Below are 26,125 nucleotides of genomic sequence, written 5' to 3' on the forward strand. Positions count from 1 at the left end.
AGAATCACGCGTATAGCTAGAATCCAGCCTAGCCACCAGCCGAAAAGCCGTCACTGGATCAATCCTATTCGAAAAGCAACGCGATTAGTTGAGCAACAACGATTGGCGCTCAAAAACTGCCTCTTGTTAATTCACATAGGCAGACGATGCTTACCTGTGATGGAATCCATGCGTTAGATCCCTCCGATTCCCAATCTTCTCCGCGGTTGACGCGAACATTTGGCACACCAGATGGACATACAAACTCCACGAAAGGGGTAGATCCAGATCTGGTGGAGGCGGAGCCCTCTCCGCCTCCCGGTGGTGGTGGTGGGGACGGGGGCGGCTCGGCGGCGGACGACGCCATAAGGTAGGAGGGCAGGACGGCGTGGCGGCGGAGGGGCGGTGTGTGAGCTCCTCCAGTATCGGGCGGAGTGGAAAGCTTTGGGTGAGCTCCTCCAGTCAACAGTCAACACAGTTCGAAAGAAACGGTCAATTCAACACCAACGCGGCTCCCTAGCCGTCACCGGTAACGGTGAAGGCCTCTGACCAGACGGCAACCCTCCCGTCTGAGCGTCTGCGACGGGTTTCAAACTAGAGGGAGGGGAAAACTGAGGAAAAACTAAGGGGCTGGGGAAAACTGAGTACAACTAACGAACCAGGGGCACGAAAATAGAAATCCCTTTTCTAAAACCTCCATGAATAAAATGAGAACCTCCATCAGTCATAATATATCTAGGTACTCCAAATCTAGGAAAAATAATATCTAAAAGCATTCTTAAAGAGGTCTCACCATCAACACTTTTTGTAGGTATAGCTTCCACCCATTTAGTAACATAATCAACAGCAACAAGTATGTGAGTGTTACCTTCTGAAGACGGAAAAGGTCCCATGAAGTCAAATCCCCAACAATCAAACGGTTCAATAACAAGAGTATAATTCATAGGCATTTCATTGCGTCTGGAGATATTACCAACCCTTTGGCATTCATCACAAGATAAAATAAACTTTCTCGCATCCTTGAAGAGAGTTGGCTAATAAAAACCTGATTGTAGAACCTTTTGCGCGGTTCTTTCTCCGGCGTGATGTCCTCCATAAGCACTACCATGACATTTACTCAATATCTCTTGTTGTTCATATTCGGGAACACATCTTCGCATAATACCATCCACTCCTTCTTCATATAAGTGTGGGTCATCCCAGAAATAATGCCTCAAGTCATAAAAGAACTTCCTCCTTTGCTGAGCTGAAAAGGTTGGAGGCAAGTACTTGGAAACAATAAAGTTAGCATAATCAGCATACCAAGGACTGTCTCGCGAGCTCACCTTTATTACAGACAATTGTTCATTTGGAAAACTATCATTAACAGGAACAGGATCATAAGCAATATTTTCCAATCTAGACAAATTATCAGCAACAGGATTATCAGCACCTTTCCTATCTACAATATGTAAATCAAATTCTTGCAAAAGAAGTACCCATCTAATAAGCTTCGGCTTAGCATCTTTCTTTGTCATTAGGTATCTAATTGCAGCATGATCAGTATGAATAGTAACTTTTGAATCAACAATATAAGATCTAAATTTATCACAAGCAAAGACTACAGCTAATAATTCCTTTTCAGTTGTAGCATAATTTCGTTGAGCAGCATCAAGAGTTTTACTAGCATAATGAATAACATTCAGTTTTTTATCTACTCGCTGTCCAAGAACAGCGCCTACAGCAAAATCACTAGCATCACACATAATTTCAAAGGGTAAGTTCCAATCAGGAGGTTCAACTATAGGAGCAGTTGTTAAGGCTTTCTTAAGAGTTTCAAAAGCTTCCTTACAATCATCATCAAAAACAAATGGTACATCTTTTTGAAGAAGATTAGTAAGAGGCTTTGAAATCTTGGAGAAATCTTTAATAAATCTCCTATAAAACCTAGCATGACCAAGAACACTACGAATACCTTTAACATCCCTTGGATAGGGCATCTTCTCAATTGCTTCAACTTTAGCTCTATCAACTTCAATACCTCTCTCAGAAATTTTATGTCCCAATACAATTCCTTCATTAACCATAAAGTGGCATTTCTCCCAATTAAGAACAAGGTTAGTTTCTTCACATCTCTGCAAAACTTTATCAAGGTTTCACAAACAACTATCAAAAGAATTCCCGTAGACGGAAAAATCATCCATGAATACCTCTACAATACTTTCACAAAAACCATGAAAAATAGCAGACATGCATCTTTGAAAAGTAGTAGGAGCATTACATAAACCAAAAGGCATACGTCTATAAGCATAAGTTCCATAGGGACAAGTGAAAGTGGTTTTCTCTTGATCTTTAGCTTTAACAGCAATTTGTGAAAACCCAGAATAACCATCAAGAAAGCAAAAATGAGTATTTTTAGACAATCTTTCTAGCATTTGATCAATAAATGGTAAAGGGTAATGATATTTCTTAGTAACTTTATTAACTTTTCGAAAATCAATGCACATTCTATACCCTACAACTACTCTTTGAGGGATGAGCTCATCATTATCATTAGGCACAACAGTCATTCCTCCTTTCTTGGGAACGCAATGCACAGGACTAACCCATCTACTATCAGCAATAGGATATATAATACCAGCTTCAAGAAGTCGTAATACCTCATTCCTTACCACTTCCTTCATCTTCGGAATTAGACGACGCTGATGTTCAACAACAGGCTTTGCATCATCTTCCATATTAATAGCATGTTGGCAAATAGAAGGAGAAATCCCTTTCAAATCATCAAGAGTATAGCCAATAGCTCCTCGGTGTTTCTTCAATATTTCCAATAACCTTTCTTCCTCAATCTCTGAAAGCTTAGAACTAATAATAACAGGATATATTTTCTTATCATCAATATGAGCATATTTAAGATTATCAGGCAAAGGCTTTAAATCAAAAACAGGATCTTCCTTTGGTGGAGGTGTTGTACCCAAATCTTCCACCGGTAAATCATGCTTGAGAATGGGTTGATGAAGAAAAATTTCCTCAAGCTCATCTCTTTCTTTCCTAAAAACTTCACTCTCGCTATCCTCCAAATGTTGCTGCAAGGGATTATTAGGAACAAGAACAATAGATGCACATTGCTCCATTTTAAAATCATTACTAGGCAAATCAGCTTTATAAGGAGTTTTAGTAAATTTAGAGAAGTTAAACTCATAAGATTCACCAGCAAATTTAGTCAAAATTTTCTCTTTCTTGCAATCTATAATAGCTCCACAAGTATTTAGAAAAGGTCTACCAAAAATAATAGGACAATAATCACTAGCAGCAGAACCAAGTACCAAAAAGTCAGCAGGATATTTAATCTTACCGCATAAAACTTCCACATCTCGAACAATACCAATTGGAGAAATAGTTTCTCTATTAGCCAGCTGAATAACCACATCAATATCTTCAAGTTCGCAAGAATCAATTTCGTGCATAATCTCCGTGTAAAGCTCATACGTAATAGCACTAACACTTGCACCAATATCACATAATCCATAATAGCAATGATCACCAATTCTAACAGATAGCATAGGAACACTAGCTTGTTTGGGTTTATTAGGATGTGAAACAATATTAGAAGCATCTTCACAGAAAATAATGTGACCATCCTCCACATTTTCAGTCACAAGATCTTTAATTATTGCAACAGCAGGTTCAACTTTTATTTGTTCTTCAGGTTCTACAGGTTTCTTTTCACTTTTATGAACCGCACTATTTATAACAGAGTACTCCTTCATTTTAGCAGGGAAAGGAGTTTTTTCAATATAAGCTTCAGGAATAATATGATCAGCAGTTTCAACTACAACACATTTATTAATAGATGAATCAATTTTATCTTTATACGGTTCATGATACTTATCAAAATTCTTCTTTGACAATTCATAATGAGAGGCAAAAGCTTTATAAAGATTTGCAGCAACTTGAGAATCAAGACCATATGTAGCACTCATATTACGAAATTTATCAGTATCCATAAAAGCTTCAATGCATTTATAATCATAAATTATACCTGATTCTCTATCCGTGTCGTTCTCCCATCCTTCAAAGATTTTCGTGGATCCGATCAAGAAGGTCCGTTTTAAACTCTTCTTTGTTGCGTGTAAATGATCCAGAACAAGAAGTATCCAGCAAGGTCTTGTCTTGAAAAGAAAGTCTTGCATAGAAATTATCAATAATAACATTACCAGGAAGCTCATGAATGGGGAATTTGAGCATTAAAGACTTCAATCTCCCCCAAGCTTGGGCAATACTCTCTCCATCATGAGGCCAAAAATTATATATGCGATTCCGATCCTTGTGAATTTCACTTGGAGGATAGAACTTAGAATAAAACCGGGGCACAATATCATTCCATTCAAGAGAATCCCCATTATCCAGTAATTTATACCAATGCGCCGCTTTACCAGACAGCGATAAAGAGAATAGTTTCTTCCTCACTTCATCCATAGCAATACCTGCACATTTGAATAACCCGCATAATTCATGCAAAAACAGTAAATGATCACCAGGATGGACAGTTCCATCCCCTTCATAGCGGTTATCCATAACACGTTCAATAATTTTGATAGGTATTTTATATGGTATTACTTCCTCACCTGGCGCCTCATCCACTACCGTTGCAGTAGTAGTAGATTTCCCAAATAGAAATTGAAGAGAAGATCTCTCCATAATGACTTATAGCAGCAGACAGAAATAAAATCAGCACAAACAGTAAAGGTTTTCCTTACCAATTCCACTTACCAATAGCGCTTCACTCCCCGGCAACGGCGCTGAAAATAGTCTTGATGACCCACAAGTATAGGGGGTGTATCGTAGTATCTTCGATAAGTAAGAATGTCGATCCCAACGAGGAGCAGAAGGTGTTGACAAGCAGTTTCGATGAAGGATTCACTGTAAATGCTCACAGACAAGTATTCAGGGGGTTTTGATGTAACAGTTGAATAAAGTACAAGTAAGTAAAGTGCGAGAGTAACAATTGCAGCGAGTGGCCCAATCCTTTTTAGCACAAAGGACAAGCCGGTTTGTTTACTTATAATGACCAAACGTTCTCGAGGACACACGGGATTTTAGTCTAGTGCTTTCGCTACATACGGCTAAATAATCTTCATTGTTATGATAAGTGTTGTGTGGGTGAACCTATGCTAATGCACCACCCTTCCTAGGACTAATACATACTTGTGATTATACCCCTTGCAAGCATCCGCAACTACAAGAAAGTAATTAAGAATAAATCTAACCACAGCCTTAAACTCGAGATCCTCGCGATCCCTCCCGCATCGATATACCAACGGGGTTTAGGTTTCGCACTCCGGCAACCCCGCAATTAGCAAACGAATACAAGATGCATTCCCCTAGGCCCATAAATGGTGAAGTGTCATGTAGTCGACGTTCACATGACACCACTAGAAGAATAACACCACAACTTAAATATCACACCATTGAATATTACTCAACCATAGTTCACTACTAACGTTTAGACTTCACCCATGTCCTCAAGAACTAAACGAACTACTCACAAGACATCATATGGAACATGATCAGAGGTGATATGATGATGAATAACAATCTAAACATAAACTTGGTTCAATGGTTTCACTCAATAGCATCAACAACAAGTAGAGATCGATACCGGGAGAGTTTCCCCTATCAAACAATCAAGATCAAACCCAAATTGCTACGGCGGTGACGGTGTCCAGCGGTGATGACGGCGGTGATGATGATGGAGATGATGATGATGGTGATGGCGATGATGTCCAGCTCGATGACGGTGACGATGGCGTCGATTTCCCCCTCCCGGAGGGAATTTCCCCGGCGGATTTCTGCCCGCCGGAGAGCTCTTTTCTCTCTGGTGTTCTCCGCCCCGCAGAGGCGGCTGTAACTCTTCGCGAGGTACCCTCTGTGGCTTAGGTTTTCGGGACGAAGGATTTCGCGAAGAAAAGGAGGCGAAAGGGGTCGTGGGCCCCCCAAACCACATGGCGGCGCGGCCAGGGCATGGGCCGCGCCGCCCTAGGGTGTGGGCCCACCCTGGGTCCTCTTGGCCCCTCCTTCTGGCTTCCTTCGTCATCTTGAAAAATAGGATTTTTGGTATAATTTCCTTCCACAGTTGATCTTCCGAAATATTGCGTTCTGACGGTGCTTTTTCCAGCAGAATCCTGGCTCCGGTGCTTGATCCTCCAATAATGATGAAACATGCAAAATAGATGAAATAATATAAGTATTGTGTCCCAATATGAAATATATCAATGAATAACAGCAAATTATGATATAAAATAGTGATGCAAATTGGACGTATCAGTCCCCCAAAGCAATTTGGGGCGCGCCGGACCAAAAATCCGTTCCAACCGCGTCCCCCAAAGCCCATTTTTGTCCGGCGCGGCCCGATACGGTGTTCGGCGCCCCGAGCCCGTCCCCGTCCCACAGGGGACGCTCCGGGCACGCCGGACACAACGAAAAGCGAGGCGAACCGGCGCGGGGCTGACCCATCAGCGACACAGGGAAAATTCGTCTCCCACTCCCGCCAAATCCCGCCCCTCCCGCCAAATCGCGCCTATCCCACCGCGCATTTCTGGCCTCCCAGCACATATCCCGCCGCCGATTCATTTCTCCTATCCCGCCGATTTCTTTCTCCCTCCCGCCGTCCACCCGCCGCCGCTACCCTCTCCCCATGGCGCCACCGACAGCCCCCAAAAAGATGGCCAAGAAAGCGGCCAAGAAGCCGCCGGGCAATGGGAAGAAAGGGGGGAAAGCGCCGTTCGCGAAGCCGCGGAAGGCACCGGCTCCGAAGAAGAAGCCGGAAGGATGGACCGACGATCAATGGCAGCAAGATTGTCTGCGCCGGAAGCTATCGACGGCGGAGCGGAAAGGACGGAGGGCGGCGGAGCAAGAGAAGAAGGCTCTGGCGGCGCGCCAGCACCAGCACATAATGGCCGGGTGTATCACCGCCGCCAACGCGAGCCCATGGAGTACGTCGGTGCCGACGTACGTTCTGGGAGGGATCTCTCCGTCGTCATCCGCCTTCTACAACAACGGCCCCTCCGCCACTCCCGGGTGCGTGACGCCTAACTTGTCGCCCCACTACCAGGATGTGCTGCCGCATGGCGGCTTCAACCCCAACAACCTCTACTCCCCGGCGTACGAGCAGCGTGAGCCAGGACCCGGTGTGGACGGCGAGCCTTTCACTGGGTCTGCTCGAATTCGAGGGCGCGGGTGCTGAGGAGGAGGACGGGGTTGAGGAGGATGAGGAAGAGGAGGGGGTGGAGGACGACGACGAGGACGAAGAGGGCGGCGAGGAAGAGGACGAAGAGGGTGCCGGTGACGATGATCTCGTGGAGGTAGACGCGGACGGTGTGAGGACTAGGAAGAAGAAGAAGAAGGCGTCGGGCACACGAGGCCCCAAGTGGATGGCTTTGGAGGATCTATGCCTGTGTGAGTCGTGGGCGCAGGTGAGCCATGACTCCATCATCGGCGCCAACCAAAAATACGGGAAGTATTGGGCGAGGATCAAGGCCGAGTTCGATGAGCGCAAGCTCATCAACATCGACTACAACAAAGTGACAATGAAGAGGAGCCAAAAGGCAATGTCAACGCGATGGGCCATCATCTAGTCGTCGGTGAACTCCTTCCATGGGTACCATCACGACTTAGAGACCAGAGGCGACAGTAGCGCCGACGTCGCCCAACTGGTACGACTCTTTCTTCCATAATCTGTAGCGCCTACATTGTGTTCGATGAAATGATTCTGCTTCCTTTGGTTAGTTTGATAGGGCCATGGATATGCACCGGAGGAACTCGGAAGGTCACAAGTCTTCCGTGCTCATGCATTGCTATAGCAAGCTCAAATTGAACGAGAAATGGCGGTTGACGCGCTTGTCGCTGTCCAAGGGGAAGGACGCCATTGATCTGGACGCGCCGCTGGCAACTTCGACAGGGTGTCCTACTGGCAACAAGGCTGCCAAGGCTGCCTTGGCCGACGCTGCGTCGTGAGAAGACGCAAGCGTCGATCACGAAATGCCTCGCCGACGTCTCCTCGACCTTTCTCTCCCGCGACAAGAAGACCGACCAAAGGTGGGCCGAGCTGCTCAAGAGGCAAGAGGAGAAGTTGGAGCTCAAGAAACGCAGGGACGACATGTCCCTGCTGAGAACGTCGACAGAGGGAATGTCTCCCCGGACGCGAGCGGCGCACAACTTCTTCAAAGGCCAGATCCTCGACGACATTGAAGCCAAAATGGCGGCGGCCGACGCTGCCGCCGACGCGGCGGCCCTGGTAGCGGCAGCAGAGGCAGCGGTAGCGGCAGTACAGCAAGAGCCGGCTGACGCATCTTCTACTGCTACACATGCGTCGGTGATACGTCTCCGACGTATCGATAATTTCTTATGTTCCATGCCACATTATTTATGATATCTACATGTTTTATGCATATTTTATGTCATATTTATGCATTTTCCGGCACTAACCTATTAACGAGATGCCGAAGAGCTAGTTGCTGTTTTCTGCTGTTTTTGGTTTCAGAAATCCTAGTAAGGAAATATTCTCGGAATTGGACGAAATCAACGCCCAGGGGCCTATTTTCACACGAAGCTTCCAGAAGACCGAAGATGATACGAAGTGGGGCCACGAGCTGGCCAAACACTAGGGCGGCGCGGCCTGGGCCTTGGCCGCGCCGGCCTGTTGTGTGGGGCCCTCGTGTGACCCCCTGACCTATCTCCTCCGCCTACTTATAGCCTTCGTCGCGAAACCCCCAGTACCGAGGGCCACGATACGGAAAACCTTCCAGAGACGCCGCCGCCGCCAATCCCATCTCGGGGGATTCAGGAGATCGCCTCCGGCACCCTGCCGGAGAGGGGAATCATCTCCCGGAGGACTCTTCACCGCCATGGTCGCCTCTGGAGTGATGAGTGAGTAGTTCACCCCTAGACTATGGGTCCATAGCAGTAGCTAGATGGTCGTCTTCTCCTAATTATGCTTCATTGTTGGATCTTGTGAGCCGCCTAACATGATCAAGATCATCTATCCGTAATGCTATATGTTGTGTTTGTTGGGATCCGATGGATAGAGAATACTATGTTATGTTGATTATCAATCTATTACCTATGTGTTGTTTATGATCTTGCATGCTCTCCATTATTAGTAGAGGCTCTGGCCAAGTTTTAATTCTTAACTCCAAGAGTCATGCCTCCATTAAATCTGGGACAGTGACAGAAAGTTCTAAGGTTGTGGATGTGCTGTTGCCACTAGGGATAAAACATCGATGCTATGTTCAAGGATGTAGTTATTGATTACAGTACGCACCATACTTAATGCAATTGTCTATTGTTTGCAACTTAATACTGGAAGGGGTTCGGATGATAACCTGAAGGTGGACTTTTTAGGCATAGATGCATGCTGGATAGCGGTCTATGTACTTTGTCGTAATGCCCAATTAAATCTCACAATATTCATCATATCATGTATGTGCATTGTCATGCCCTCTCTATTTGTCAATTGCCCAACTGTAATTTGTTCACCCAACATGCTATTTATCTTATGGGAGAGACACCACTAGTGAACTGTGGACCCCGGTCCATTCTTTTAATCGAATACGATCTACTGCAATACTTGTTCTACTGTTTTCTGCAAACAATCATCATCCACACTATACATCTAATCCTTTGTTACAACAAGTCGGTGAGATTGACAACCTCACTGTTTCGTTGGGGCAAAGTACTTTGGTTGTGTTGTGCAGGTTCCACGTTGGCGCCGGAATCCCTGGTGTTGCGCCGCACTACATCTCGCCGCCATCAACCTTCAACGTGCTTCTTGGCTCCTACTGGTTCGATAAACCTTGGTTTCTTACTGAGGGAAAACTTACCGCTGTACGCATCACACCTTACTCTTGGGGTTCCCAACGGACGCGTGTTGTACGCGTATCAAGCTCTTTTTCTGGCGCCGTTGCCGGGGAGATCAAGACACGCTGCAAGGGGAGTCTCCACCTCCAATCTCTTTACTTTGTTTTTGTCTTGCTTTATTTTATTTACTACTTTGTTTGCTGCACTAAATCAAAATACAAAAAAATTAGTTGCGAGTTTTACTTTACTTGCTATCTTGTTTGCACTCTATATTAAAAACACAAAAAAATTAGTTACTTGCATTTACTTTATCTAGTTTGCTTTATTTACTGTTGCTAAAATGGGTACTCCTGAAAATACTAAGTTGTGTGACTTCACAACCACAAATAATAATGATTTCTTATGCACACCTATTGCTCCACCTGCTACTACAGCAGAATTCTTTGAAATTAAACCTGCTTTACTGAATCTTGTTATGCGAGAGCAATTTTCTGGTGTTACCGTGTTAGTTCTGATGATGCTGCTGCCCATCTCAATAATTTTGTTGAACTTTGTGAAATGCAAAAGTATAAGAATGTAGATGGTGACATTATAAAATTAAAATTGTTTCCTTTCTCATTAAGAGGAAGAGCTAAAGATTGGTTGCTATCTCTGCCTAAGAATAGTATTGATTCATGGACTAAATGCAAGGACGCTTTTATTGGTAGATATTATCCCCCTGCTAAAATTATATCTTTGAGAAGTAGCATAATGAATTTTAAACAATTGGATAATGAGCATGTTGCACAAGCTTGGGAAAGAATGAAATCTTTGGTTAAAAATTGCCCAACCCATGGACTGACTACTTGGATGATCATCCAAACCTTTTATGCAGGAGTGAATTTTTCTTCGCGGAACCTATTGGATTCAGCTGCTGGAGGTACCTTTATGTCCATCACTCTTGGCGAAGCAACAAAGCTTCTTGATAATATGATGATTAATTACTCTGAATGGCACACGGAAAGAGCTCCACAAGGTAAGAAGGTAAATTCTGTCGAAGAAACCTCTTCCTTGAGTGATAAGATTGATGCTATTATGTCTATGCTTGTGAATGATAGGACTAATGTTGATCCTAATAATGTTCCGTTAGCTTTATTGGTTGCTCAAGAAGAACATGTTGATGTAAACTTCATTAAAAATAACAATTTCAACAACAATGCTTACCGGAACAATTCTAATAACAACTATAGGCCATATCCTTATAATAATGGCAACGGCTATGGTAATTCTTATGGGAATTCTTACAACAATAATAGGAACACACCCCCTGGACTTGAAACCATGCTTAAAGAATTTATTAGTACACAAACTGCTTTTAACAAATCTGTTGAAGAAAAGCTTGGGAAAATTGATATACTTGCTTCTAAAGTCGATAGTCTTGCTGCTGATGTTGATCTTTTGAAATCGAAAGTTATGCCTAATGAAAATAATAATAATAATAATATTGTTACTACAGCAAATGCCATCCAAGTTAGAATTAATGAGAATATAAGATTGATGGCCGAATTGCGTGCTAGGTGGGAGAAAGAAGAAAATGAAAAAGAAGATAATATAGCTAAAGTTTGGACTATTACCACCACTAGTAATGCTAATGCTTCACATGTTGCTGCACCTCCTACTATTAATGGTAAAATAATTGGTGTTGGCAATGTTTCCACTTCTAATGCAAAGCATGAAAAACTGTCTGAAACTGCTAAAACTGCTGAAACTGCCTGTGATAAAACTGCTGAAATTTTTTCCAACATTGGGGATAATGATCCCATTGCTTTAGATTATAATGGTTTGGATTTTGATGATTGCCACATCTCTGAAGTTATAAAGTTCTTACAAAAACTTGCTAAGAGTCCTCATGCTAGTGCTATAAATTTGACTTTCACAAAACATATTACAAATGCTCTCATAAAAGCTAGAGAAGAGAAATTAGAACGCGAAGCTTCTATTCCTAGGAAGCTAGAGGATGGTTGGGAGCCCATCATTAAGATGAAGGTCAATGACTTTGATTGTAATGCTTTATGTGATCTTGGTGCAAGTATTTCTGTTATGCCTAGAAAGATCTATAATATGCTTGACTTGCCACCATTGCAAAATTGTTATTTGGATGTTAATCTTGCTGATAACTCTACAAAGAGACCTTTGGGGAGAGTTGATAATGTTCGTATTACCGTTAACAATAACCTTGTCCCCGTTGATTTTGTTGTCTTGGATATTGAATGCAATGCATCTTGTCCCATTATATTGGGAAGACCTTTTCTTCGAACTGTTGGTGCTATCATTGATATGAAGGAATGTAATATTAAATATCAATTTCCTCTCAAGAAAGGTATGGAACACTTCCCTAGAAAGAGAATGAAGTTACCTTTTGATTCTATTATTAGAACAAATTATGATGTTGATGCTTCGTCTCTTGATAATACTTGATACACACTTTCTGCGCCTAGCTGAAAGGCGTTAAAGAAAAGCGCTTATGGGAGACAACCCATGTTTTTACTACAGCACTTTTGTTTTATATTTGAGTCTTGGAAGTTGTTACTACTGTAGCAACCTCTCCTTATTTTAGTTTTGTGCATTGTTGTGCCAAGTAAAGTCGTTGATAGTAAGGTTCATACTAGATTTGGATTACTGCGCAGAAACAGATTTCTTTGCTGTCACGAATCTGGGCCTAATTCTCTGTAGGTAACTCAGAAAATTATGCCAATTTACGTGAGTGATCCTCAGATATGTGCGCAACTTTCATTAAATTTTAGCATTTTCATTTTAGCAAGTCTGGTGCCTCAATAAAATTCGTCTTTACGAACTGTTCTGTTTTGACAGATTCTGCCTTTTATTTCGCATTGCCTGTTTTGCTATGCTTGATGGATTTTTCAATTCCATTAACTTTCAGTAGCTTTGTGCAATGTCCAGAAGTGTTAAGAATGATTATGTCACCTCTGAACATGTAAATTTTAATTGTGCACTAACCCTCTAATGAGTTGTTTTGAGTTTGGTGTGGAGGAAGTTTTCAAGGATCAAGAGAGGAGAATGATACAATATGATCAAGGAGAGTGAAAGCTCTAAGCTTGGGGATGCCCCGGTGGTTCACCCCTGCATATATCAAGAAGACTCAAGCGTCTAAGCTTGGGGATGCCCAAGGCATCCCCTTCTTCATCGACAACATAATCAGGTTCCTCTAGTGAAACTATATTTTTATTCCATCACATCTTATGTACTTTGCTTGGAGCGTCGGTTTGTTTTTGTTTTTTGTTTTGTTTGAATAAAATGGATCCTAGCATTCATTGTGTGGGAGAGAGACACGCTCCGCTGTTGCATATGGACAAATATGTCCTTAGGCTTTACTCATAATATTCATGGCGAAGGTTGAATCTTCTTCGTTAAATTGTTATATGGTTGGAAATGGAAAATGATACATGTAGTAATTGTAAAATGTCTTAGATAATGTGATACTTGGCAACTGTTGTGCTCATGTTTAAGCTCTTGCATCATATACTTTGCACCTATTAATGAAGAAATACATAGAGCTTGCTAAAATTTGGTTTGCATAATTGGTCTCTCTAAGGTCTAGATAATTTCTAGTAAAGAGTTTGAACAACAGGGAAGACGGTGTAGAGTCTTATAATGTTTACAATATGTCTTTTATGTGAGTTTTGCTGCACCGCTTCATCCTTGTGTTTGTTTCAAATAACCTTGCTAGCCTAAGCCTTGTATCGAGAGGGAATACTTCTCGTGCATCCAAAATCTTTGAGCCAACCACTATGCCATTTGTGTCCACCATACCTACCTACTACATGGTATTTCTCCGCCATTCCAAAGTAAATTGCTTGAGTGCTACCTTTAAATTTCTATCCTCTATCTTTGCAATATATAGCTCATGGGACAAATAGCCTAAAAACTATTGTGGTATTGAATATGTACTTATGCACTTTATCTCTTATTAAGTTGCTTGTTGTGCGATAACCATGTTCCTGGGGACGCCATCAACTACTCTTTGTTGAATATCATGTGAGTTGCTATGCATGTCCGTCTTGTCTGAAGTAATGGAGATTTACCGCTAGAATGGTTAGAGCATGCATAATGTTGGAGAAGAACATTGGGCCGCTAACTAAAGCCATGATCCATGGTGGAAGTTTCAGTTTTGGACAAATATCCTAAATCTCATATGAGAAAATTAATAATTGTTGAATGCTTATGCATTAAAGAGGAGTCCATTATCTGTTGTCTATGTTGTCCCGGTATGGATGTCTAAGTTGAGAATAATCAATAGCGAGAAATCCAATGCGAGCTTTCTCCTTAGACCTTTGTACAAAGTGCATAGAGGTACCCCTTTGTGACACTTGGTTAAAACATATGTATTGCGATGATAATCCAGGTAATCCGAGCTAATTAGGACAAGGTGCGGGCACTATTAGTATACTATGCATGAGGCTTGCAACTTGTAAGATATAATTTACATAACACATATGCTTTATTACTACCGTTGACAAAATTATTTCTTGTTTTCAAAATCAAAGCTCTAGCACAAATATAGCAATCAATGCTTCCCTCTGTGAAGGGCCGTTCTTTTACTTTTATGTTGAGTCAGTTCACCTATTTCTCTCCATCCCAAGAAGCAAACACTTGTGTGAACTGTGCATTGATTCCTACATACTTGCATATTGCACTTGTTATATTACTTTGCATTGACAAATATCCATGAGATATACATGTTACAAGTTGAAAGCAACCGCTGAAACTTAATCTTCCTTTGTGTTGCTTCAATGCCTTTACTTTGAATTATTGCTTTATGAGTTAACTCCTATGCAAGACTTATTGATGCTTGTCTTGAAGTACTATTCATGAAAAGTCTTTACTATATGATTCATTTGTTTACTCATTGCATTACCATTGTTTTGATCGCTGCATTCATTACATATGCTTACAATAGTATGATCAAGGTTATGATGGCATGTCACTCCAGAAATTATCTTTGTTATCGTTTACCTGCTCGGGACGAGCAGAAACTAAGCTTGGGGATGCTGATACGTCTCCAACGTATCGAAAATTTCTTATGTTCCATGCCACATTATTGATGATATCTACATGTTTTATGCATACTTTATGTCATATTTATGCATTTTCCGGCACTAACCTATTAACGAGATGCCGAAGAGCCGATTCTTTGTTTTGCTGTTTTTGGTTTCAGAAATCCTAGTAAGGAAATATTCTCGGAATTGGACGAAATCAACGCCCAGGGGCCTATTTTCACACGAAGCTTCCAGAAGACCGAAGATGATACGAAGTGGGGCCACGAGCTGGCCAAACACTAGGGCGGCGCGGCCTGGGCTTTGGCCGCGCCGGCCTGTTGTGTGGGGCCCTCGTGTGGCCCCCTGACCTATCTCCTCCGCCTACTTATAGCCTTCGTCGCGAAACCCCCAATACCGAGGGCCACGATACGGAAAACCTTCCAGAGACGTCGCCGCCGCCAATCCCATCTCAGGGGATTCAGGAGATCGCCTCCGGCACCCTGCCGGAGAGGGGAATCATCTCCCGGAGGACTCTTCACCGCCTTGGTCGCCTCCGGAGTGATGAGTGAGTAGTTCACCCCTGGACTATGGGTCCATAGCAGTAGCTAGATGGTCGTCTTCTCCTATTTATGCTTCATTGTTGGATCTTGTGAGCTGCCTAACATGATCAAGATCATCTATCTGTAATGCTATATGTTGTGTTTGTTGGGATCCGATGGATAGAGAATACTATGTTATGTTGATTATCAATCTATTACCTATGTGTTGTTTATGATCTTGCATGCTCTCCGTTATTAGTAGAGGCTCTGGCCAAGTTTTAACTCTTAACTCCAAGAGGGAGTATTTATGCTCGATAGTGGGTTCATGCCTCCATTAAATCTGGGACAGTGACAGAAAGTTCTAAGGTTGTGGATGTGCTGTTGCCACTAGGGATAAAACATCGATGCTATGTTCAAGGATGTAGTTATTGATTACATTACGCACCATACTTAATGCAATTGTCTGTTGTTTGCAACTTAATACTGGAAGGGGTTCGGATGATAACCTGAAGGTGGACTTTTTAGGCATAGATGCATGCTGGATAGCGGTCTATGTACTTTGTCGTAATGCCCAATTAAATCTCACAATATTCATCATATCATGTATGTGCATTGTCATGCCCTCTCTATTTGTCAATTGCCCAACTGTAATTTGTTCACTCAACATGTTATTTATCTTATGGGAGAGACACCACTAGTGAACTGTGGACCCCGGTCCATTCTTTTAATCGAATACAATCTACTGCAATACTTGTTCTACTGTTTTTTGCAAACAATCATCATCGACACTATACATCTAATCCTTTGTTACAGCAAGTCGGTGAGATTGACAACCTCACTGTTTCGTTGGGGCAAAGTACTTTGGTTGTGTTGTGCAGGTTCCACGTTGGCACCGGAATCCCTGGTGTTGCGCCGCACTACATCTCGCCGCCATCAACCTTCAACGTGCTTCTTGGCTCCTACTGGTTCGATAAACATTGGTTTCTTACTGAGGGAAAACTTGCCGCTGTACGCATCACACCTTCCTCTTGGGTTTCCCAACGGACGCGTGATGTACGCGTATCAGTCGGCCTCTGCGTCGGCGACGGAGCAGACGGAGCATGCACAGCAACGGGCAGATCGCGACGAGGTCATCGTGATCGACGGGCCTGCGTCAACTCAGGATACGTCGCCGTCGCCCAACCCCTTCTTCTAATTAGCATGCACCACCGGTCTGTAATATGATCGCGCGTCCAGTACTTTGATCGCCGCTTCTCTGATCGCGACGGGAACGATCTCTTTTGAATGCAACTATTTGAATTTCTGATTGGGGGAGGTGTTTGGGGGACGCGGCTGGGGAGCGACGTCCCCAAACGTGGCATGAACAAAACACGTCCCCCAAACGCTCGATCCGGTGCGGTTTGGAGGACGTTTTGGTAGACGCGGCTGGAGATGCTCTTACTCCCACTATGAGCAGTCTTAGAGCGATCAAGTCTTAGCCTCACTCCCTTTCTTTCGTACCAGTAAAATGTAAAAGTAAATCTTGACGGAATACCTTATTTCCGAGGCTGTGAAAAGTGATAAAATTTGATATCTATAATAGTGAATAGTGCAAGATTTCAAAATTTTAAAATCTGTCAGATTTCATGTGTTTTGCATCCCTAAATATTATGTATTTTTAAGTTACAGCATCGTTTTCAAAATTTCCAAAAAAAAGAGCTATATGTAGCTCAATCTAAAAAGAAAAAAAATACACACTCACGTGAAACGATTCTAATCTTGAGGCGACCGACTAGTGCAGCAAGGAGGTAGTATCGGAGTTGGCTCGAACACGTCCTGCCACGCCAGCACGTGTCTCGTCGGTCGGCTTTTCCTCCCGGCACAACCACGTGTCGTCGGACGTGTCGACTCGGAAGCCGCTTAAAACTGCGTCGCCGCACACTTGCCACTTCCTTGTGGAATCCAAAGGTCCTACCTCCGCGCACTTGTCCCAGAGCACGCAAAGCAGATACGGGACTATGTCGGCGAGCCTCGTGAGGGCGTCGCTGCCGTGGCGTTGCGGCACTGGCAGCACGGCCGCAGCCATGGGGATTACCCTGCGTTCTCGCCTGCGCCGGCCGGGGTGCCACGGCCAGCGCGCCGGCCTCCGGTGCAGCGCCACGACGCCGCCGGGGTTCCCCCCGGGCCCGTCGCCCGCCGAGGTGCCGGGCACGGCCCGCCCGCCCGAGGAGATGCCAGCCACGGCGCGCCCGCCGCAGGAGATGCCGAGCATCGACACGCCGCCGGAGTTCGAGCCGCCCCCTGGCATCGACGTGCCGATGCCGGGTGCGCCGGTGCCCGGCACGCCTCCCGGGCCGGAGCAGCCTGGCCCGTCGATACCGTCGCCGCCGATGCCGGAGGTCCCGGCCGTGCCGCCGAACCCCGAAGTCATACCCACGCCGCCGCCGGAGCTCGACCCGCCGCGCGCCCCGCCGGAGGTCGTGCCGCCGCAGCCGTCCGACGTCCCGCCTCCGTTCGTGTAGCTTCCTTGGCCCGTGGTGAAGTCTCTGTAAAATCTCGCTGTAAAATACAGTATTTCGCGTGCAGCTCCTTTTCAGTAATAATAAAGCAGAGTAAGAAGTGACACGCCATGAGTGTGTCCTGCGAAGCGAAACAAGCAATTCCTGCGGAGAAACAGAGAACGAAATGCGCATGCGTGCGTAGTTCAGGTTCCGCTTCTGAAGATTCGCTGTGCTTCTGAAGCCACGACGCCGCGGAGAAGAGATGACCCCGGATGGCAAATTCGCTTTGAGGGGCTGTTTGGATTGTGCCCCGTCTAGCCCTGCCAAAATATTGGCATGACCAAATACAGGGCATAGCCAAAAAATTGGCAACTCATGGGTGTTTGGATTGTAGCCCATAGTTCCTGCCAAAATTTTGGCAAACCCGTTGGCTTCCATTTGGTTTCAAGCCAAATGACTAGCCAAATATTTGGCACATTGGTTTGGCTATTGTTTGGTTCCAGATCTCATAACTTGCATGACAACAAACAAGAAATTTTGTATTTATATGAAACATGATACATATATGACAATGGAACTAACACCTGGGATCTTCACAATGACAGGGTTCAATACATTAAATAGCCCATATAATGTTTTATACATCAGCTAAAGATATCTTGATCCGGCTTGGCTAGATGGGTTGCAATCTCAAGTTTATCCTTAGCTGTGATGGTTAGAGAATTTATTCGCTTCCAAAGATTTGCATAAGGATCTGTGGGTGGCATTGGTTGCACAGGAATAATTGGGGATGCAAGAGAGTCAGCTAGCTTCTTAATACTAACTGCTATATCATCATTAGATACCTTGCCTTTACTGTTTGTTTTGCCCTTGGTTGGATTCTTGGAAGGTGATGATGTCACTCGCTTGCGCTTCTTGTTTAAAGGATTACCATCCAACTCAACTTTAGGACTGAGGCGACCAATGATATCCGAGTCAGCTTCATCACTGTCCACTGGGATTGGATAGCTTTCATGTTCCACCAAATCATCATTGTCATCATTACCATCATCAACATTGACAGTGGTTTGGTCAATTGCGAGTGAGCCATCAGCTTGGGATTGGTCGGAAAACAACTCTTCCAATTCATGGAAGAACCTGATGGGTCTAGTAAGATAATTGATTGTTGTTTTCTGTCACACAAGGTAAGGCAGAACAGGTGTAAGATATTGTGTAATAAGCAGAAAACATGAAAAGATACACATATAAAGAAAAAAAAGATTTCAGGCCATAACATAAACGCTTACACTGAGATGTTGCTTTTCTGACTCGGAGAGTGTAAATTTGCAAGTGCTAGCCTCAAAGCCATTGCCACTATTGTTCATGGCTCGTCGCACCCAGCTCCACTTCTCCTTGTACGAACGATAATGCCGATCCACTTGGTTTTGAGTGGCTCCAAGAGAAAACTTGCCATTTAGAGCATCGGCACACTGCAAGTGGTGTTGTTTCTTGAACTTGAAAGTTGCTGGTTTGTCCCTACGGAGATCAATATACCAGTCCAGCATAAACTTTGTAGTTTCATCCGTCCAGGTTATGTACTTATCACGAGAGTTGCAGTCGTCCTCACTCTTGACAGCGAGCTTATTCTTCCCCATGATCTGCAGATTGGTACTACAAACATAATATAGCAGGATAGAAATAAAATATAACCAAGTAAGGAATCTAAAATAAGAGACAACAATCTTATACAAGGATAAAACAAGTTACATAAGTCTATTACAATCAGACGCTTCAGACAACAAATGTTCCATCACATGGGGATACATCAAAAGCCCTCGCATGGAGGTTACATCAAAAGCACTAATCCATCTCATGGAGATACAGCAAAAGCACTAATCCCTAGCATGGAGATACATCAAAAGCACTAAATCAAGGTGGCATCAACCTCACTCCTCTGCGCTCTCTTTATCTTTCCACATTTGCTGAGCTAATGAATCACGCTTGGCAGCCCACTCACGTATGTCAGCCTCCCGATCACGAACACGTCCACTACTCCTAGGGAGGTTGGCATACCACGTCTCCTCATCCACAACATACTCATCTGGTCCATTTTCTAGTATCCAATTGTGTAAAGCGCAACAAGCAACTACAACCTTAATCTGAGATTTTAAAGGTATGAAGGGCCTCTGAGTAAGAATCTTAAAGCGACTCTTTAGAGCTGCAAATGCTCGTTCAACTGTGGTCCTAAGTGATGAATGTCGGTGGTTGAATAATTCTTGTGGGGTAGTTGGGTCACGTGATCCAGCAAATTCATTTAGGTGGTAGCGCACGCCACGATAAGGAGGCAATATTCCTGGCCTCGCAGCATACCCCGCATCAGCCAAGAAAAATTTCCCTACATCCATGTTATATTAATGGTGAGCTAAGGTCAAATTGACACGAGAGTGACAAACATCTATGCTATGTTGTATATGTACCTTCAGGTATTTTTAGACCTGCTGGACGTGTGAGGGCATCTTTTAGCACAAGGGAATCATGGGCAGAGCCCTCCCATCCTGCTAGAACATACGTGAACCGAAGATCGAAGTCAACAACTGCTAGCACATTTTGGGAGGGGTATGACTTTCGGCCCCTAAATTTGTCCACCATGTGGGCAGGAACACAAGCCTTAACATGAGTGCCATCTAGTGCCCCTATACATCCCTACGAATACAAAAAAGAGCAGTGTATGTCAAGCTTGGGGGACGTTGATCTTGTATAATAAATACAAAAATCTCTAGTCTAATAGTTACCTCAAAGTATGGGTAGAATCTGTTCGGGCTGCTAGTGATTTTTGTGTGCGTGTCCGTTGATCTAATATAAATGAGATCACGTGCTAACTCCCCGATTGCACGCAGGACAATATTGAAATATCTGCTCACTGTTTCGCTAGACCGCCAAAACCAGAAACCAACAGATGAATTTGTGTGATGTTGACCGACCATGTATAGGAACATCGCAACTTGTTCCTCTACCGAAACATGAAATGTGTCAATTAACAACTCCTTCTGCCTCAGCCTATTGCATAGCTTGTAAAATACAGATCGAGACATTCTCAGTTGCTTGATGCATGTTGTATCTGATGTGTTAATAAGCCTAATTAGCACATTAGTCCTGTAGAGGTCTCTCTCAACTAGTGGACCATACTTTCGACCTCTACCTCTATTCTTTCTACCATCCCTGTTTCTATACCACAAAGCCAAGAGAAGGACAATGACAGATAGAATCCTCCGCCTCAACATGGTGTAGGAATAATTTTGCTGGTCCATGTCCATCTGAGTCAAATAAGTACACTGCTATAAATAGACTATCTGGACATATGATTAAAAATAGATCGATCTACCAAGTAGCACTTACGTGCATCACATCTCAGCCCAAGATTCAACTAAATCGGTCATAGAAAAAAGAGGATTGGGGTGGGGTTCGATTGGGATCTGAGCACTTACCTTGACGTGCGTTGATGGAGAGGTTAGTCCAAGAGGTGGAGCAGCACCGGCGGCCACCGGAGCAGCTCGGACTGACACGGGAACCGGCGACTGGAGATAGCTGCAGCCTGCAGATCGTGCGCTCCTCTTGTTCTTGTGTGCGTGTGTAGATGAGATGAGATGGGGAAAGTGAAGTGGATGGGGAAAAAAGTGGGCGAACCGTTTTATACCTCCGTGGGCTGCTCGCGCCAGATTTGGCTGCCAATTTTTTGGCGAACGATTTCCGCGCCGCGGTTTCGCCCGCGATTTGGCGAAAAGCAGACGGGGGCGCGCCCGCGCTGGGGCGGGGCGAGCCAAAATTGGTAGCGAACCAAACTGTAGCCAAACAGGTGGGGCACGCCAATATTTTGGAAAGGCTACTATTGGTTCCAAACCAAACAGACCCTGAGTCCCGCCGTTGTCGGCAACGGCGACCCGTGGGCCGTGGACGCGCACGTGGTTCGGTTCTTGGCATTCGGTCCTGGCCCAACCAATGTCATTCTGGATATTTCGGGCCATTTTGCTGGGCTGGGCTGGGCTGGCCTGTATATCTGTTGTTGCTCGGCAGCCTGCGGAGCAGGCCGAACACGGCCTAACCCACTGCCCTGCCACGCCGTGTCCTTCCCTACACTTCGGGATAGTCTGCCCATTTGCCGGCCCTGTTAAAAATGACAGCCCTTGCTTACACTCCGTGCGTGCGACCGATATGCATTACTCATTTTTCAGGTCAATCGCTGAAAGAAGAAACGGCTACTACTAGCAAGCATGCTCTGAAGTCTTGCGAACTTTGTTATCTTCGTGTTAACCTTAAAAAATACAATCTCTACGTGTACAGTGTAACACGGGAAAGGTTCAAAACAAACTCTAAATCAAACCCTAAACTTTGAATCCTAGGAAATGGCATTCTAGACTTGTCAATCACAGTATATTTTAAAGCAACCCTAGGCTTCTTTGGCACACCGGAATGTGACGATCACGACTAGGACTAGATGCTACCCTCACTGACATTGGGACCCACATGTCGTACTCATCATTTTCGTAATTATTTTCTTTCTCTCCAACATCATGTAGCGTCTTCCCAAATGGCATGGGGGTACATGTTGTGTTACGTTGCGTCGCCGCCACCAATAGAGGCGGTGGGCACGAGGAGGGGACTTGACCGGGCTGGGGCAGGGAGACCTCAACCTGGGAAGCTTCGTCTCTGTGCATCCAATATTGTATCGGTCGTGCAAGCGAGACAGAGCAGAGGAAGGGCCTCACATGTCGTTGAGGTGTTCGAGCCGAAGGTCACGCTTCCAGGAGAAGGGTGGTGGCACTAACACAATGTCTCTCGAAAACCGGTGGGGAGAGGTGCGCCACGAGGGATGTGAGGTCGGTTCTCTGATAGCAGCTTATCGAGGGTCGAGGGGAACAAGTTGAGCACATGACGATCGGGGACACGCTTCACCGCGCACGGGTAGTACCGCACGGTGGTGCCCCACTACGATGTGGCTGTTGGTGCAGATGCAGGGGACCCCCAACCCCCATTCCGGACATAGTAGGACATTGTTGACCTTGCCTGAGTTGCGCAGGGAGCAGGTGGAGCATGGGAACATCGACGTGGGGAGAGGTCAGTGGGAGGGTATTGGAGTTAGGATAGAATGAAGATGAATATGGCGGATGCGCTATGTATGTAAGTGGGAGTAGCTAATGATATCTTTTAATTTGGGCCTTTTCTGTTTTGACTTGCCACTCGCCATAATCTCAACTGTGACATATCTAGGGTTCAAATTAGACTAGGATTTGAAAGTTTCATGTGTTGATTTGAAGGATTGAAAAATTAGGGTTTGATTCGGCTACCCTACAAGTTTAAGTTATTGTTTTAGGTACCGGTAAGAAAAAACATCTCGGAGCATGCCTTGATTTCCGGTAACCACGTCTACCGGAGATGTGATACCGGAGAAGGTTCTCAATCAAAATTTGAAATTCAAACAAAAGATGTCTAAATATTTTGAAAACAATGTTTGCAAGAGGGGCAGGTGAATGATTTGGACAAATGAGTTGGTGCACATGTTGTAGAGGAGGGGGAAGACATATAATTTAGGTCCCGGGGCCCAACCCGTCATCATCAGTCCCGGGGCGCCCCGAGGGAGAGATGTTATTCCACAAGGGGCGGAGGCGGGGGCAGCCAGGTGCGAGATGTCTTCAGGCTGGCCGGGGCAGAAGAGGCAATCCGTGGAGGGCACACACCCGAGACGATGCAGCAGCGCACGCGTCCTTGTTTTCTGGAGGCGCATGATCCAGAAGAACACTTTCACTTTGAGGGATTGCATCCTACAGGAAATTTTTCTAAGGATTTCTTTGCAGTAGGTTTCATAGGAAATCAAACATCCACTCGTGGCTGTTTTTTTAGAATCCTTCGCATTTACTTTGATGAAATCAAACAAACTTTGGTTCATATGAATTCCTATAGAAATGGAGTGAAGATGACATTACAATCCTACACTTTTCCTATTTCTAAGTTTTTCATATCCTACAAATCAAACATGTCCAAGTTGGTACACACCACGCCCTACGCCTCCAGCCTCCTTGCTCCTTGGCGTCCATGGTGTGAAACCAACCGGTCTCTATCAGATCCACCATTATAAAAAAACAATGGCATCGATGGACGGAAGGGTCATCGTATGGATCGCACGCGTGCCTGCGCGCGCCGCCCAGGCCGTGCATGCGCGGCCGGCCGCTGCAGCAAGCTAGCCTCGAGACCGCCGGCCGTATACACCAGCAAGTCGCCGCAGGGACCACGCACGCCGGCAACGACCACAGGGATCGCACGCGCGACCACGCACGCCGGCCGGCCGTTGGCTGGCTTGCTGGCGGCGAATATACATGTAGCCATGCATAGGCATCTATCTGCCCGGCAGTACGTACGCACGGCATCAGCTAAGCCTCGATTCAAAAGTTACTTCGTTTTCTACTGTTCCAAAAGGCACGCATCCACGGAGAAAAACCTCCCAAGCGTCTACCGGTCCACGCGCGCATGCACCAGCTCGCTTGCCGGCCGGCCTGTACATACAGAAGCACCTACAAGTACAGTGTAGAGTGTACTGTACCAGAGAGGATTTGTCTCTTTTCATTTTGTGAACTACAGTCCAGTATAGAGTACAAAGGACGCACGAGTACGTACGTAGTAGCCGTCGTACAGTACTCTCAAATACTGTCGCACTTGCTCGCACAAAATTAGGGTTTCTTGCCTGGGTGCTGCATGCATCTTGCATGCTTTGGTCATGTCCAACATCAACATGTGTGTTCTTGGCATCAAATTTCTCCCACCTCTAGAAAAGGAAAGCAGATGAAATGAAATCGCAAAAGTCCAGCCAATGAGTACTTGAGTGGTACACTTCTCTTTATCTGCTTCGATTTTATTGTTATCTTTAGGCTTTTGATTGATGTGAGAGCTGAGAGGCGAGGAGGTAGCACGAGTACGCGTGCATTGCATGCCTCTGCGCATGAGAAGAGGACCACGTACCAGGCCTAAGCACGTAGCTACTCTAAGCATCTCTAGCTACCTAGGCCTGCACCTGAGATCTACGTCAGGGCTGCATCTGGACGCTCATCTGCTTTAACTGTCTTTCATTTTCTATCTACCTCAATACTCCGTACTACTACTATAAAATTTTGAGGACACTGTTAGGACACAAACTCGATCGTACTCACTCCTTCAAAATATGAAGAGCCCTTAAATTTCGGTGCTCAACGAATTGTAACTTCAACTAAGATTTGTAGTTATGATATGTCATGCGTATGAAATGAAAGATAATTGTACGACGAATGTAGCGGTTCCATTTATACATTCTCAATTTATATATTTTAGTACTCCTACCGTCCCAAAAGATAAGCCGTATAAGGTTAGTTAAAAGTCAAATCCTTGTACGCTTGATCAAAATGTACTTTACAAATATGAACATTTATTTATATTGATTTGGTATTCTAGATACTGATATTTTTTGTATAAAATTTGGTCAAACTTAGAACATGTAGATTTTTTTTATTAAACTATATATTTTACATTTTGGGACGGAAAGAGTATATATTAGTGGTCAAAGTTGTGCAGCACATACTGTGCGAAAAAATCCGCACCTTATATTCTGAGAGTGAGGGAGTTCTATTTCTACCCGTTCCATATTAACCATCACGATCTGTCTAGGGGCTTAGCCCAGTGGTTGGGATCGCAGTGGCGCACCCCAACGACCGGAGTTTGATTTCTATCAGGAATGAATTTTCAGAATTGTCACGCCAAGTCCCTCTTCTACTGTATCAGTAGTGTCTAGCTTCTCCTAGTCATCGTTTCATTTTTTATATATAGTTTAGTACCGAAGCCGCGTCACTTAGTTTGGATGGAGGCAATACTAGGTACTCACTCCGGTTCACAAAATTTGTATAAATAAATATGAAACAAAAGAGATTCGTAAGACGAATGCAACATATCATTTATACATTCTAAAACTATATTAATTTTTATACATTAATACTTAATTGTTTCATCAAGTACCGTGTGAAAAGAGTGTCTTATATTTTGGGATGGAGAGAGTACTTCTCTTCTCTACGATAAGAATAGTAAAGGAAAAAAATGTGGTGGTACACTAGCAACCTAGTGCAGAATATCCGAAAAGGATTACTAGTTTAGGCACTACTCTACCATAATAATAATAATAATAATAATAATAATAATAATAATAATAATAATAACTTGTTAGCAGTATTCTACCATTATAATAGTAAAGGGAAAACATGTG

At 44.3% G+C, this 26,125-nt stretch overlaps 3 protein-coding genes across 4 annotated transcripts; 1 reads left to right on the plus strand and 2 right to left on the minus strand.

Moving 5' to 3' along the window:
- The first annotated feature begins 17,317 nt into the window (after nt 1-17,317).
- LOC127292411 (uncharacterized) lies at nt 17,318-17,995 on the plus strand. The gene has a single exon (XM_051321804.1). It carries the CDS (start codon nt 17,389-17,391, stop codon nt 17,890-17,892), a length of 504 nt encoding a protein of 167 aa, XP_051177764.1. The 5' UTR covers nt 17,318-17,388; the 3' UTR covers nt 17,893-17,995.
- A 394-nt stretch (nt 17,996-18,389) lies between these two features.
- On the minus strand, nt 18,390-21,467 carry LOC127292409 (uncharacterized). 2 transcript variants are annotated; one of them, XM_051321803.2, is made up of 3 exons: nt 21,336-21,467; nt 19,158-19,508; nt 18,390-19,043 (listed from the first exon to the last, which is right to left on the minus strand). In XM_051321803.2, the coding sequence occupies exons 2-3, from the start codon at nt 19,503-19,505 to the stop codon at nt 18,516-18,518; spliced, it is 876 nt and encodes a 291-aa protein (XP_051177763.1). In that variant the 5' UTR covers nt 19,506-19,508; nt 21,336-21,467; the 3' UTR covers nt 18,390-18,515. The 2 variants fall into 2 exon arrangements, with proteins under 2 accessions (XP_051177763.1, XP_071674694.1); XM_071818593.1 differs by having other exon boundaries at nt 19,158-19,521; nt 21,336-21,459.
- On the minus strand, nt 19,797-20,499 carry LOC127292408 (protein ALP1-like). The gene is made up of 2 exons (XM_051321802.2): nt 20,328-20,499; nt 19,797-20,245 (listed from the first exon to the last, which is right to left on the minus strand). Exons 1-2 carry the CDS (start codon nt 20,497-20,499, stop codon nt 19,797-19,799), a joined length of 621 nt encoding a protein of 206 aa, XP_051177762.2.
- Nucleotides 21,468-26,125: the final 4,658 nt, after the last annotated feature.

Source organism: Lolium perenne, chromosome 4 (assembly GCF_019359855.2).
Source record: "Lolium perenne isolate Kyuss_39 chromosome 4, Kyuss_2.0, whole genome shotgun sequence".
Taxonomy (NCBI): Eukaryota; Viridiplantae; Streptophyta; class Magnoliopsida; order Poales; family Poaceae; genus Lolium; species Lolium perenne.

Bases quoted from the DNA above. Each gene is read 5' to 3' on its own strand.
- LOC127292411 (XM_051321804.1), top strand. From the start codon at position 17,389: ATGTCGGCGAGCCTCGTGAGGGCGTCGCTGCCGTGGCGTTGCGGCACT.
- LOC127292409 (XM_051321803.2), bottom strand. From the start codon at position 19,505: ATGGGGAAGAATAAGCTCGCTGTCAAGAGTGAGGACGACTGCAACTCT. The intron at 19,044-19,157 runs GTAAGCGTTTAT...CTTGTGTGACAG, and splicing joins CAGAAAAGCAACATCTCAGT to AAAACAACAATCAATTATCT.
- LOC127292408 (XM_051321802.2), bottom strand. From the start codon at position 20,499: ATGGTGGACAAATTTAGGGGCCGAAAGTCATACCCCTCCCAAAATGTG. The intron at 20,246-20,327 runs GTACATATACAA...ACATGGATGTAG, and splicing joins AGGTCTAAAAATACCTGAAG to GGAAATTTTTCTTGGCTGAT.